Source organism: Carcharodon carcharias (assembly GCF_017639515.1).
Source record: "Carcharodon carcharias isolate sCarCar2 chromosome 29 unlocalized genomic scaffold, sCarCar2.pri SUPER_29_unloc_3, whole genome shotgun sequence".
NCBI lineage: Eukaryota > Metazoa > Chordata > Chondrichthyes > Lamniformes > Lamnidae > Carcharodon > Carcharodon carcharias.
The window spans coordinates 1,754,685-1,767,125 of record NW_024470676.1 but is presented as its reverse complement, the minus strand read 5'-3'; the positions used below and the strand labels follow the sequence as shown (position 1 = coordinate 1,767,125).

Below are 12,441 nucleotides of genomic sequence, written 5' to 3'. Positions count from 1 at the left end.
AGGATTGCTCACGGCTGGGATCATGTTGAGTGTTTTCCTGGCTGGAATCATCATCTTCATCTGTGTGAGAAGGTAAGTCTGAAGATTTAACTTGATTTTAATATAAACATTTGCTTCAATGTTCTTTCCTTAAGTCGGTGATTGTTTCCCTTGGGATCAGCACCAGGTCCCTCTCTGTAGGTGGTCCCTGTGTCCACTATGATCCGGAGAGAACCTTTCATTGTCCTGTATCCAGGTAAACGATCGCGAGACCCAGAGATTCCTCACTCTGCACGATTACTCCTGGATTGTATCAGATCACCTTGTGATTCCACACAACCGGAGTGGTGGTTATAACCATCAGGAACGATTGAACAGTCGATTGGGCAGTGGGACTAATTGGACAGTTTTTACAAAGGGCCAGCACAGGCACGATGGGCTGAGTGGCTTCCTCCTGAGCTGTGAGACTTTAAATTCTTTCAGCGAATGTGGCTGTCACTGGTGAGGCCGCTATTAATTGCCCATCTCTAATTGCCCCTTGCGAAGGTGGTGGTGAGCTGCCTTCTTGACCCGCTGCAGTCCATGTGGTGTAGGTACACCCACAGTGCTGTTAGGGAGGGAGCTCCAGGATTTTGACCCAGCGACAGTGAAGGAGCGGTGATATATTTCCAAGTCAGGATGGTGAGTGACTTGGAGGGGAACATCCAGGTGGTGGTGTTCCCATGTGTCTGCTGCCCTTGTCCTTCTAGATGGTAGAGGTCGCGGGTTTGGAAGGTGCTGTTGAAGGAGTCTTGCTGAGTTGCTGCAGTGCATCTTGTAGATGGTACACACACTGCTGCCACTGTGTGTTCATGGTGGAGGGAATGAAAGTTTAATGTGGTGGATGGGGTGTAGATCAATCGAGCTGCTTTGTCCTGGATGGTGTCGAGCTTCTTGATTCTGTGCTTTGTGCAGAAGTGATTTAAAGAGACAGTCCAGTCGTTGGTGTAAGTTTACAGTAGGCTCTGTGCCTGGGCTGCACTGACTCTCTGCTATATGATAACCACAGTGTGATATTGTGTGATTGCAGGAGAATGACAGCGATGGAGGAGAGAGTTTCAGGGACCAGAGACATTGCATTGACCCCCAGTCCACTCTCTGTGAAGCACCAGGTACAGGAACTGTTTACACTCACTCCAAAGCTTCAATCTCAGTGTGTAGACAACACATGAGCCAGATTCCCAGCCCAGTAACCCACTGATTTGTACCTGTGGAGTCAGCAATGGTTCAGTATCGTGCTGTCTCTCTGTTAGGACACAGCAACTGGTAAAGGCTGTTGTTTAAAATCCCAGAGGGAAATTTTAACCAACTGTCATAACTTATATTTCCCAGTGGAATGTGTGAGATGCAGCTCTAAATTCAGGAATAAGACCATCAGTTCTCGAGATGGGTTTATATCAAACTACATGAGACATTTATTAATTTACACAAGTTAAACATATGCACATGGTTACAAGCTAGTATTATCATAACTTTTTAACAAATTCTCAAACTAATCTCCTCTAAGACAACCCATAGACTTTAAGCAGATTCCAGGCAAAGCATTTTCACCTCACAAATTCCAAATGAGGTTCCTTTCACTTTGGTTCCTTTGCAGACAGGTGTAGGCTTACAGCTGCTTTGATGATACAAGCCTCTGCTCTGCACACACAAAACTGCTCAAGTTATACCCAATGCTTCTCTTTGAATGTAAATTCTCATTGTATCATCAGGACCTTTGAAATCCATCTCTTCTAACAATAAATCCCCTTTCATAGTCTCAATTTTATTAGTAATATAAATGTTGATTGGTTTAAGATTTCACCCCCAGACATTGAATGCTCTATTTAAAAATGCAAATTACCACTTTACCTCTTTGTTTACATCTCAAAACTATGATACATCAAAGTACCCAGACTGGCTGGCTTTAATCCAATTAAAACACACACACACACACCCACAGACTAAACTTCTGTCTAAACAGACAATTTCCAATTACATTACATACATTAATAGATTCATAACACTCTGTCTCTGTTCCTTCATCTCTATCTCTCTCTCTAATCCTCTCTCTGATTACAAGGTTCATGTTATTGAGCCTCACACCAGGCACCTGAGTGCAGAATCCAAGCCGTCACTCGCCAGAGCCATTACCGAGGGAGTGCAGGACTGACAGGGGGTCAGTACTGAGGGAGTGCTGCACTGCCGGAAGGTCAGTACTGAGGGAATGCTGCACTGTCGGAGGGTCAGTACTGAGGGAGCACTGCACTGTCGGAGGGTCAGTACTGAGGGAGCACTGCACTGTCGGAGAGTCAGTACTGAGGGAGCACTGCACATGACTGAGGTGGTTTCTATCATAAGACATGGGAGAGAGAGTTAAACCCACTGAGCCATAACTGACACTAACGAGGCTGCACAATAATTTAACCCTATCAGTGCCAGTAAATGATGTGAGGATGTCTTCTGTTTCCATTTCTCTCTAGGGTAAACAGAACGTGCTGATTACTGAGCCCCGGGACACAACCAGAGACACAACTAGAGACGGGGAGACCCCAGCTCCCCGGGGTCTCTCTGAAGATGCAGTGGGAGGCGATGCTGGACATGGGAACCCCGACAATCCCGACGACCTTCTCTACGCCAATCCCCAAGTCTTCAGGGTGCCCAGTGGTGATGGGACTGTCCACAGGGAAGAGGAGACGGAATACGCACAGATCAGATTCAAGCGAAACTGAGTGTGAAACGGGGAGAGGGGGTGAGGAGGTTTGTGGGTGGGGCAGGGATTATGATTCCTGGGAACACGAGACAACCCACTGGGGGACAGGGCGAGAGAGGGAGGAAGGGACTGAATGGGTCTGTGGTTGGTGAGGTTTGGAATGAAATGTTTCCCCAGTAACGACATGATGCTGAGTCTTTGGGGACAGAGATTCAGTGTCTCTCTCTCTGTCTCTGTCTCTCTATCTCTCTCTCCTTCTATGTCTCTCTCTCTCTCTCTCTCTGTGTCTCTCTCACTCTGCTTCTCTGTCTATCGCGCTCTCTCTTTCCTCATTTAACATGGTCCTTATTAACTGGCTTTGTTAACTCAGCTTTTTGTCACCTGTCCCTAATATCTCATTATGTGTCTCAGAGATGGATTTATATGTGGTTAACAATCCCCTGAAGAGTTTTGGGACAGTTTGCTACATTAAAGGTGCTATGTTAATGCAAGTTGTTGTAGTATCTTGGACCTTCCGCGATTCAGAATGGAGCCAAGGAGGATCCTTCGACAGGGCGTGTGTGCAACAGGCTCGCAATAAATGCATTGCACGGCAACAACTAAGCATGTCCTTTGATGCTGATGCATCCCAGTCCTGCTGTGTGGACACATCACAACCGAGGGACTGCCTGACTGCGTGCAGCCAACATGGCCGAATAGTAATTAGCAGAAATGTGACATCACTGAACTTGGTTAACATTTCAGAATGTGCTTTCTGAATTCTGCAACTTGTTTATTCTGTGATAGATTACAAGAAGCTTTTGCATTTTCTATAATATTACATTCATTGTCACAAGGGATTGAAATGCCCAGACAACTCTGTACAGATATATTTTTATTAAACATCTTACTCTGGGACAACCTTCCTGCTCCAATCTGTTAATTCATGTCTTTGCATTTCCCCCCCAAATTATGTAAATTCCTGTGTCCACATTTATCATGAAAATTTCCCATGTAAACATGTCACATGGTACTTACACTCTCTTGCCAGTGGTGGTGCTGTAAACACACCAAATTCTTTCTCAGAGACTGCAGGATATCTCCCAGTTGTCCTTACAATATTATTAAGATACAGGGAATGGGGACAATCTTCACACTGTAGTTACGATGTTGTTAAGACAGAGAGCTGGTGAAACCTCCCCCCCTCCACAGGGTTGTGGGCAGGGTCAGTTCTGGCTGTGAGACCCCCACACTCATCCTACGCCCCCTGTTCATTTCTCCATCCCTGCTCTAACTTAGTGCTTTTACACATGAAGGGCGGGGCCCACAGGAAAGTGTGGAAGGGTTGCCCATCGCAGCTGGAACAAGGATCCTGGCGGGTTTCCCAGGATAGAATGGCGGAGTGGGGGAGGGGGAGCAGTGGGGTCAATATCAACACCCTCCCCAACACCCCCATCACTGTCACTACCAAGAGGGAACATCTGTCTCGAGACAGAGGCCAGAGTGTGACCAACTGAGACAAACTGAGACTGAAACCAGCATCAACCAGTGTCCCAGCAAATAAGGTCAGAGTAGGGGAAAGGGGCAAAAGACAGAAAGGTTCTTAATCTGAATGCACGCAAGAGAGAATCTAACCATCTCCCCTTGACATTCAATGGCAGCACCATCACTGAATCCCCGAATATCAAAAGCTTGGGGGTTACCATTGACGAGAATCTGAACTGGTCAGCCACATAAACATTGTGGCTACAAGAGCAGCTCAGAGGCTGGGAATCCTGCGGTGAGTAACTCACCTCCTGACTCCTCAAATCCTGTCCATCATCGACATAGCGCAAGTCAGGAGTGTGAATGGAATACTCTCCACTTGCCTGGATGAGTGCAGCTCCAACAACACTCAAGAAGCTCGACACCACCCTGGACAATGCAGCCCCGCTTGACTGGCTCCCCCTTAACCACAGAAAACACTCACTCCCTCCATCGTCAATGCACAGTGGCAGCAGTGTGTCCCATCTACAATATGAACTTCAGCAACTCAGCTAGGTTCCTTCAACAGCACCTTCCAATCCCACAACCTCTGCCATCGAGAAGGACAAGGGCAGCAGACATAGGGGAACACCACCACCTGGAAGTTCCCCTCCAAGCCACACATCATCCTGATTTTGAAATATATCGCCGTCCCTTCACTGCCAATTGGTCAAAATCTTGGACTTCCTTCTCTAACAGCATTGTGGGTGTACCTACACCACATGGACTGCAGAGGTTCAGGAAGGCAGCTCACCACCACCTTCTCAAGGTAATTAGGGATGGGCCATAAATGCTGGTCTAGCCAGTGATGACCACTTCCCATGGAAGAATGAATATATAAAACATAAATTTGGAACAAAATGAATGAAGTCATAGCACAAATAGAGATTAATGGGTACGATAAGATGGACACTGCAGAGAGTTGGTTGCAAGGTGACCAAGGTTGGAAATTGAAAATTGAAGGATATTTGGAATTTTTGAAAGGATAGGAAAAATGAAAAGGAGGTGGGGTAGCTCTGTTAATAAAAGATGAGAACTGTAAAGTAGTGAGAAATGATTTTGGCTCAGATGTCAAGATGCACAGTCAGTTTGGGTGAAAATAAAAAATTGCAAGGGTAAGAAATCTCTGATGGGTTGGTTTATACTCCCCCTGAAAGTATTTACACTGCAGGGATAGATTATAAATCAATACATGAGGAGGTTTGTGAGAAAGGCACCACAATAATCATGGGAGTTTTCAATTGTGATACAGATTAGACAAATCAGATTAGCAAATGTAGCTTTCAACGAGATTTCACAGATTGTATTCAGGACAGAATTTTAGAACAATCCAATGTGGAACCAACCAGGGAAGAGGCTGTTTTAGACCTGGCAATGTTTAATGAGACAAGACTAATTAACATCTCATTGTAAAGGACCCTTAAGGGAAGAGTAATCATACTGTGTTGAAATTTAATATTCAGTTTAGAAACTTGGGCCTGAAACTAGTGTCATAAACTTCACTAAAGGCAATTAAAAGGGTTAACAGCAGAGTCGGCCCAAGTAGAGTGGGACAGCAGGTTAAGGTTGGGGGGGGGGGTGCGTGGTGGTAGATGAGGAGTACCAGGCATCTAAAGAAATCTTTCATAAATGCCAATGAAGATATATTCCAGTAAGAAAGAAAGAATCTATAAGAAGGATGGAGCATCGGCGGCTAACTCAGGAAGCTAAGGACGGTATCCAATTGTGAGATAAAGCCGGCAATGTTGGGATGCTTAGTGATAGGCTGGAGATTGGGAAAATTTGAGAAACCAGAAAAGTGAGAGAAGAAATATAAGGAGGCAGAAATGATAATATGAGAGTAAACTAACAAGAACCATAAACAATGACAGTGAGATGTTGTACATTAAAATAAGAGAGAAGTTACAGTAATAATGGGACACATAGAAAATCAGACTGGGGAATTAATAATGGGAAACAAGGAAATGACAGAGACTTTCAACAAGAATTTTGTGTCTGTCTTCACAGTAAAAATCTCTAAAACCAACCCAAAAGCAGGAGAAATTCAAGGTGCAACAAAGAGGGAGGAACATAAAACAATCACTAACACCAGAGAAAAAGTATTAAGAAAACTAGTGAGACAAATGCTGACAAGTCCCATGGAGCAGACCGGCCTGAGTGTGAGGGTCTGAAAGGAAATGGCTGCAGAGACGGTGGATGCATTGGTTGCAATCTTCCAGAATTCCTTAGATTATGGGAAGGTCCCAGCGGATTGGAAAAACATAAATGAAACACCTCTGTTCAATAAAGGGGGGAGGCAGAAAGCAAGAAACTACAGGTCAGTTAGTCTAATATCTGTCATTGGGAAAATACCAGAATTCATTATGAAGGAGGTAGCAGCAGGACATTTAGAAAACCATAATTCAATCAGACAGAGTCAACATGGGTTTGTGAAAGGGATATCATTTTTGAAAAAATTATTAGAGTTCCTTGAGGATGTAACAAGTGGATTGGATAAAGGGGAACCTGTAGATGTGGTGTATTTGGGATTATGACACAACCAATGGTAAAGGCTGAGTTGTTCAAATCCCAGAGGGAAAATTGAAACAACTGTCATAACCCAATTTTGCAATTTGTAATTTCGAGATGCAGACTCTGAATTCAGTAGGAATAAGACCACTGAGTCTTGTGGGGTTTTTTTTAAATAAAAAAAAATATTAAAACAAATTTAACACATATGCACAGCTATGAATTATGACTACAATAACTTTTTAACAAATCCCCAAATGAAAAACTCTCAGATAAATAGCTACTAAGGCAATAGTCACCTATAGGCATTATCGAGACACCAGGCAAAGCACATTTGACATAGCAATTCCGAATGAGGTTCCTTTGCAAGTTGGTTGGAGGCTACAGGCTGGTTCAGTCTGAGAAGCTCCTGCCTCACACACACAAAATCCTTCCTTTATATAGCTAGCTTTCCCTTTGAATGTAAATTTTCCATTGTATCACTCGGTCTTCTGAACTCCAGCTCTTCGAACAATAAAACCCCCTTTCATAGTACCAATTTCATTAGTAAGTTCAAGAAAAAACACATCTTTTGGATCCTTCTAACTCGGTGCAAGATTTAACCCCCAGTCTTGAATGGTTTATTCAACAATTGCAAATGAACACTTTACTGTTCTCCTCACAATTCACCCAATTAACATCTCAAAACTACTAAACATCAAAGCACACAGACCAGCTGGCTTTAATCCAATTAAGACACACACAGACACACACCTATACATGGACCACCACTAGAATTCTATTTTAAAAAATAATTTCCAAGCACATTTTACACACAAATATCTCTTCATGACATTGGATTTCCAAAAGGCATTCGATAAGGTGCCACATCAAAGGAGACTGCACAGGGTGAAATTGGATGGTGTTGGGGGGGATATATTAATATGGATAGAGGACTGGCTAACTGACAGGAAACAGAGAGCCAGGATAAATGGGTGATTTTCAGCTTGGTAAACTGTAACTAGTGGAGAGCCACAGGGATCAGTGCTGAGGCCTCAACTATTCACAATCTCCATTAGTGACTTGGATGAAGAGACTGATTGTACTGTAGGCAGATTTTCTGACTGTATGATGAAGATAGGTAGGAAATATATAAGATGGGCAGGAAAGCAAGTTGTGAGGAGGGCACAAAGAGGCTGCAGAGGGAGATAAATAGTTTCAGTGGGTGGACAAAAAAATGAATGGTTGGCATATAAGGAGGGAAAATGTCAGGGTGTACAGCTGATCCTATTTGTTCTGTTCTTATATTCTTATACAGACACAGGGTTTACTGACAGTGCACAGCAAAGTGCTGTTCTCTCACTTTGTTCCAACTTCCTCATATTGACTCACAGTGATACATCAGCTCTTTCTAATTAAATACACAGAGGGAGCAGCACAGGAAGAGGTCATTCAGCCCAAGCAGAGCGTGTGGGCAGTTCCTCCCCAGGCGAGCAGTCGGACAGGTCCTGGTAAGTAACGGAACGATTGGAATTCTCTTCCACGACCAACACCTTCCTTTATTGATGTTGTGACTTTATAAAGACAGATTCCAATGATTGATGCCTTTGAAAGATTTCTACTGATTATTGAGATCTGGGTGTGAGGTTCAAGTCTCTTGTACAGAACAGCTTTCTAGCTCAAGGGATGAGGGAAGTGCAGAGACATGAGATTTGGGATGTCCTGGATGGTGAAAGGCGCTATGGAAATGCAAGTCCTTCCTTGCTTTTCTTTCTTAAAGCCTTGTAGCTCTCTGCAGCGCACCTATCATCCCACAGAGAACCAAATTAGTCTTTGAAGACATTATCTAAAAGCAGTTCTGATCTCTCAAGAGCTGTCGGACAAGAGGTGAGGTCTCATTAAATCCTTTTTCTTTCAGAGCTTGAGAGTGAGAAACTGAGGAAATATCTGGGAGTGGACAATGATCGGGAAATCTTACTTCGTCCTCTCAATTCTCCAAGGTAATATCATCAGATCGAACAGATTATTGGTTAATAGTCTTTGTAAAAGATCATTCTCATTGATGTGTGATTGGGAACTGATTCAGCAGTGAGCCAGTGTACAAACTCACACCAAGTGCCATTCACCCATCACCCCTGTGCTCACTGGCATACACTGACTCCCTGTCTGACAGCAGAATTGGAGGAGAGCAGAGATCTTGGAGGGTTGTAGAGGCTGGACGAGGTTACAGAGTCAGGCAGGACTGTGGCAGCGAGAGCAGAATCTTAAAATTCAGGTGATGTCGGACATTGGTCAGTGAGCAATGGGGATTGATGGGTTGAGTAGAGAAACAGGGATAAATACTGGGGGATGAAGTCCATTCTGCTGCGAGGTCGCCGATAGCAATGGTCTGAAATTTGTGTCCTTTGCTGCCTTTATTCAAAATTTCCCATGAAGCCAACACAGCAGCTCCTCGAATAGACAGGTGGTTCAGCATCACACTTCCTGTCCAACCTCACCATGCTACATAATTCAATAAGGGAGCAAGATAACTGAAAGAGAAAAGGAAGGCGAAGCTCTCTCTGTGTAAATCTCTCAAATATTCTGAGTTCTCATGAGCGTCTCTGATCTGCTGCAGAGTTTAAATTTCACAGAATCTTAGCACTTTGCAGCTCAGAGAGAGACCATTGACTCACTGCCTGAAAGGGCGGTGGAAGCAGATTCAACAGGAACTTTCAGAAGGGGAACTGAGTAAATAGTTGAAGGGGACATTTTGTAGGGCTGTGGAGGAGAGAGTAGAGCTGAGAGTGGGAATAATTGGACAGATCTTTCAAAGCCTCAACTATTCACAATCTACATTAGTAACTTGGATGAAGGGACTGACTGTACTGTAGGCAGATTTTCTGACTGTATGGTGAAGATAGGAACGAAATATTTAAGCTGGGCAGGAAAGTAGGTTGTGAGGAGGACACAAAGAGGCTGGAGAGGGAGAAAAATAGTTTCAGTGAGTGGATAAAAAAATGAGTGGATGGAATATAAGGAATGAAAATGTCAGGGTGTCCAGCTGATCCTACTTGTTCTGTTCTTATATTCTTATACAGACACAGGGTTCGCTGACAGTGCACAGCAAAGTGCTGTTCTCTCACTTTGTTCCAGCTTCCTCATTTTGACACAGAGTGGCACATCAGCTCTTTCTAATTAAATACACAGAGGGAGCAGCACAGGAAGAGGTCATTCAGCCCAAACAGAGCGTGTGGGCAGTTCCTCCCCAGGCGAGCAGTTGGACAGGTCCTGGGTAAGTAAAGGAACGATTAGAATTCACTTCCATGACCAACACCATCCTTTGTTGATGTTGTGACTTTATAAAGACAGATTCCAATGATTGATGCCTTTGAAAGATTTCTACTGATTATTGAGATCTCGGTGTGAAGCTCAAGTCTGTTGTACAGAACATCTTTTTAGCTCAAGGAATGAGGGAAGTGCAGAGACATGAGATTTGGGATGTCCTGAGGTGGTGAAAGGTGCTATAGGAATGCAAGTCCTTCCTTGTTTTTCTTTCTTTAAGCCATGTAACTCTCTGTAGTGCACCTATCATCCCACAGAGAATAAAATTAGTCTGTGAAGACATTGTCTAAAAGCAGTTCTGATCTCTCGAGTGCTTCAGACATAAAGTGTGGTCTCATTAACTCCTTTCTCTTTCAGAGCTTGAGAGTGAGGACCTGATGAAATATCTGAGAGTGGACAATGATCGGGAAATCTTACTTCCTCCTGTCAGCTCGGACAGATTTATGGGTAATAGTCTTTGTAAAAGAGCATTATTATTGATCTGTGATTGGGAACCGATTCAGCAGTGACTCAGTGTACAAACTCACACCAAGTCCCAATCACCCAACAGTCCTGTGCTCACTTATATACACTGACTCCTTGTAAGACAGCAGAATTGGGGGAGAGCAGAGGTCTTGGATGGTTGTAGAGTCTGGAGGAGGTTACAGAGTTAGACAGGTTTGTAGAAGCTAGAGCAGAATCTTAAAATTCAGGTGCTGTCGGACCTTGGTCAGTGAGCGATGGGGATTGATGGGTTGAGTAGAGAAGCAGGGATAAATACTGGGGGATGAAGTCCGTCCTAATGTGAGGTCTCCGATATCAATGGCCTGAAATACGTGTCCTTTGCTGCCTTTATTCAAAATTGCCCATGAAGACAACACAGCAGCTCCTCGAATAGACAGGCTGTTCAGCATTGCACTTCCTGTCCATTCTCACCTTGCTAGATACTTCAATAAGGGAGCAAGATAGCTGAAAGAGAGAGGAAGTCAAAGCTTTCTATGTGTAAAACTGTCAAATATTCTGAGTTCTCATGAGCGACTCTGATCTGCTGCAGAGTTTAAATTTCACAGAATCTTAGCACTTTGCAGCTCAGAGAGAGACCATTGACTCACTGCCTGAAAGGGCGGTGGAAGCAGATTCAACAGGAACTTTCAGAAGGGGAACTGAGTAAATAGTTGAAGGGGACATTTTGTAGGGCTGTGGAGGAGAGAGAAGAGCTGAGAGTGGGCATAATTGGACAGATCTTTCAAAGCCTCAACTATTCACAATCTACATTAGTAACTTGGATGAAGGGACTGACTGTACTGTTGGCAGATTTTCTGACTGTATGGTGAAGATAGGAACGAAATATTTAAGCTGGGCAGGAAAGTAAGTTGTGAGGAGGACACAAAGATGCTGGAGAGGGAGAAAAATAGTTTCAGTGAGTGGATAAAACAATGAGTGGATGGAATATAAGGAATGAAAATGTCAGGGTGTCCAGCTGATCCTACTTGTTCTGTTCTTATATTCTTATACAGACACAGGGTTCGCTGACAGTACACAGCAAAGTGCTGTTCTCTCACTTTGTTCCAGCTTCCTCATTTTGACACAGAGTGGCACATTAGCTCTTTCTAATTAAATACACAGAGGGAGCAGCACAGGAAGAGGTCATTCAGCCCAAACAGAGCGTGTGGGCAGTTCCTCCCCAGGCGAGCAGTCGGACAGGTCCTGGATAAGTAACGGAACGATTGGAATTCACTTCCACGACCAACACCATCATTTGTTGATGTTGTGACTTTATAAAGACAGATTCCAATGATTGATGCCTTTGAAAGATTTCTACTGATTATTGAGATCTCGGTGTGAGGCTCAAGTCTGTTGTACAGAACATCTTTCTAGCTCAAGGAATGTGGGAAGTGCAGCGACATGAGATTTGGGATGTCCTGAGGTGGTGAAAGGTGCTATAGAAATGCAAGTCCTTCCTTGTTTTTCTTTCTTAAAGCCATGTAACTCTCTGTAGTGCACCTATCATCCCACAGAGAATAAAATTAGTCTGTGAAGACATTATCTAAAAACAGTTCTGATCTCTCGAGTGCTTCAGACAGGAAGTGTGGTCTCATTAACTCCTTTCTCTTTCAGAGCTTGAGAGTGAGGACCTGATGAAATATCTGAGAGTGGACAATGATCGGGAAATCTTACTTCCTCCTGTCACTTCTCCAAGGTAATATCGTCAGCTCGGACAGATTTATGGGTAATAGTCTTTGTAAAAGAGCATTATTATTGATTTGTGATTGGGAACCGATTCAGCAGTGACTCAGTGTTCAAACTCACACCAGGTCCCAATCAACCAACAGCCCTGTGCTCACTTATATACACTGACTCCTTGTAAGACAGCAGAATTGGAGGAGAGCAGAGATCTTGGATGGTTGTAGAGTCTGGAGGAGGTTACAGAGTTAGAC

General features: G+C 43.8%; 1 protein-coding gene across 3 annotated transcripts in view; it reads left to right on the top strand.

Annotated features, from left to right (window-relative positions):
• The window catches only part of LOC121274090 (myeloid cell surface antigen CD33-like), a 9,280-nt gene extending 5,673 nt beyond the window's left edge, over positions 1-3,607 (top strand). For all 3 annotated transcript variants that reach the window (XM_041181244.1, XM_041181245.1, XM_041181243.1), the window contains exons 5-7: positions 1-72; positions 1,049-1,130; positions 2,481-3,607. The exon at positions 1-72 is cut by the window's left edge and continues 25 nt beyond it. In XM_041181244.1, the coding sequence (XP_041037178.1) occupies positions 1-72; positions 1,049-1,130; positions 2,481-2,729 (403 nt within the window). In that variant the 3' untranslated portion in view covers positions 2,730-3,607. The remainder of the gene's footprint in view (positions 73-1,048; positions 1,131-2,480) is intronic.
• The last annotated feature ends 8,834 nt before the right edge of the window (positions 3,608-12,441 follow it).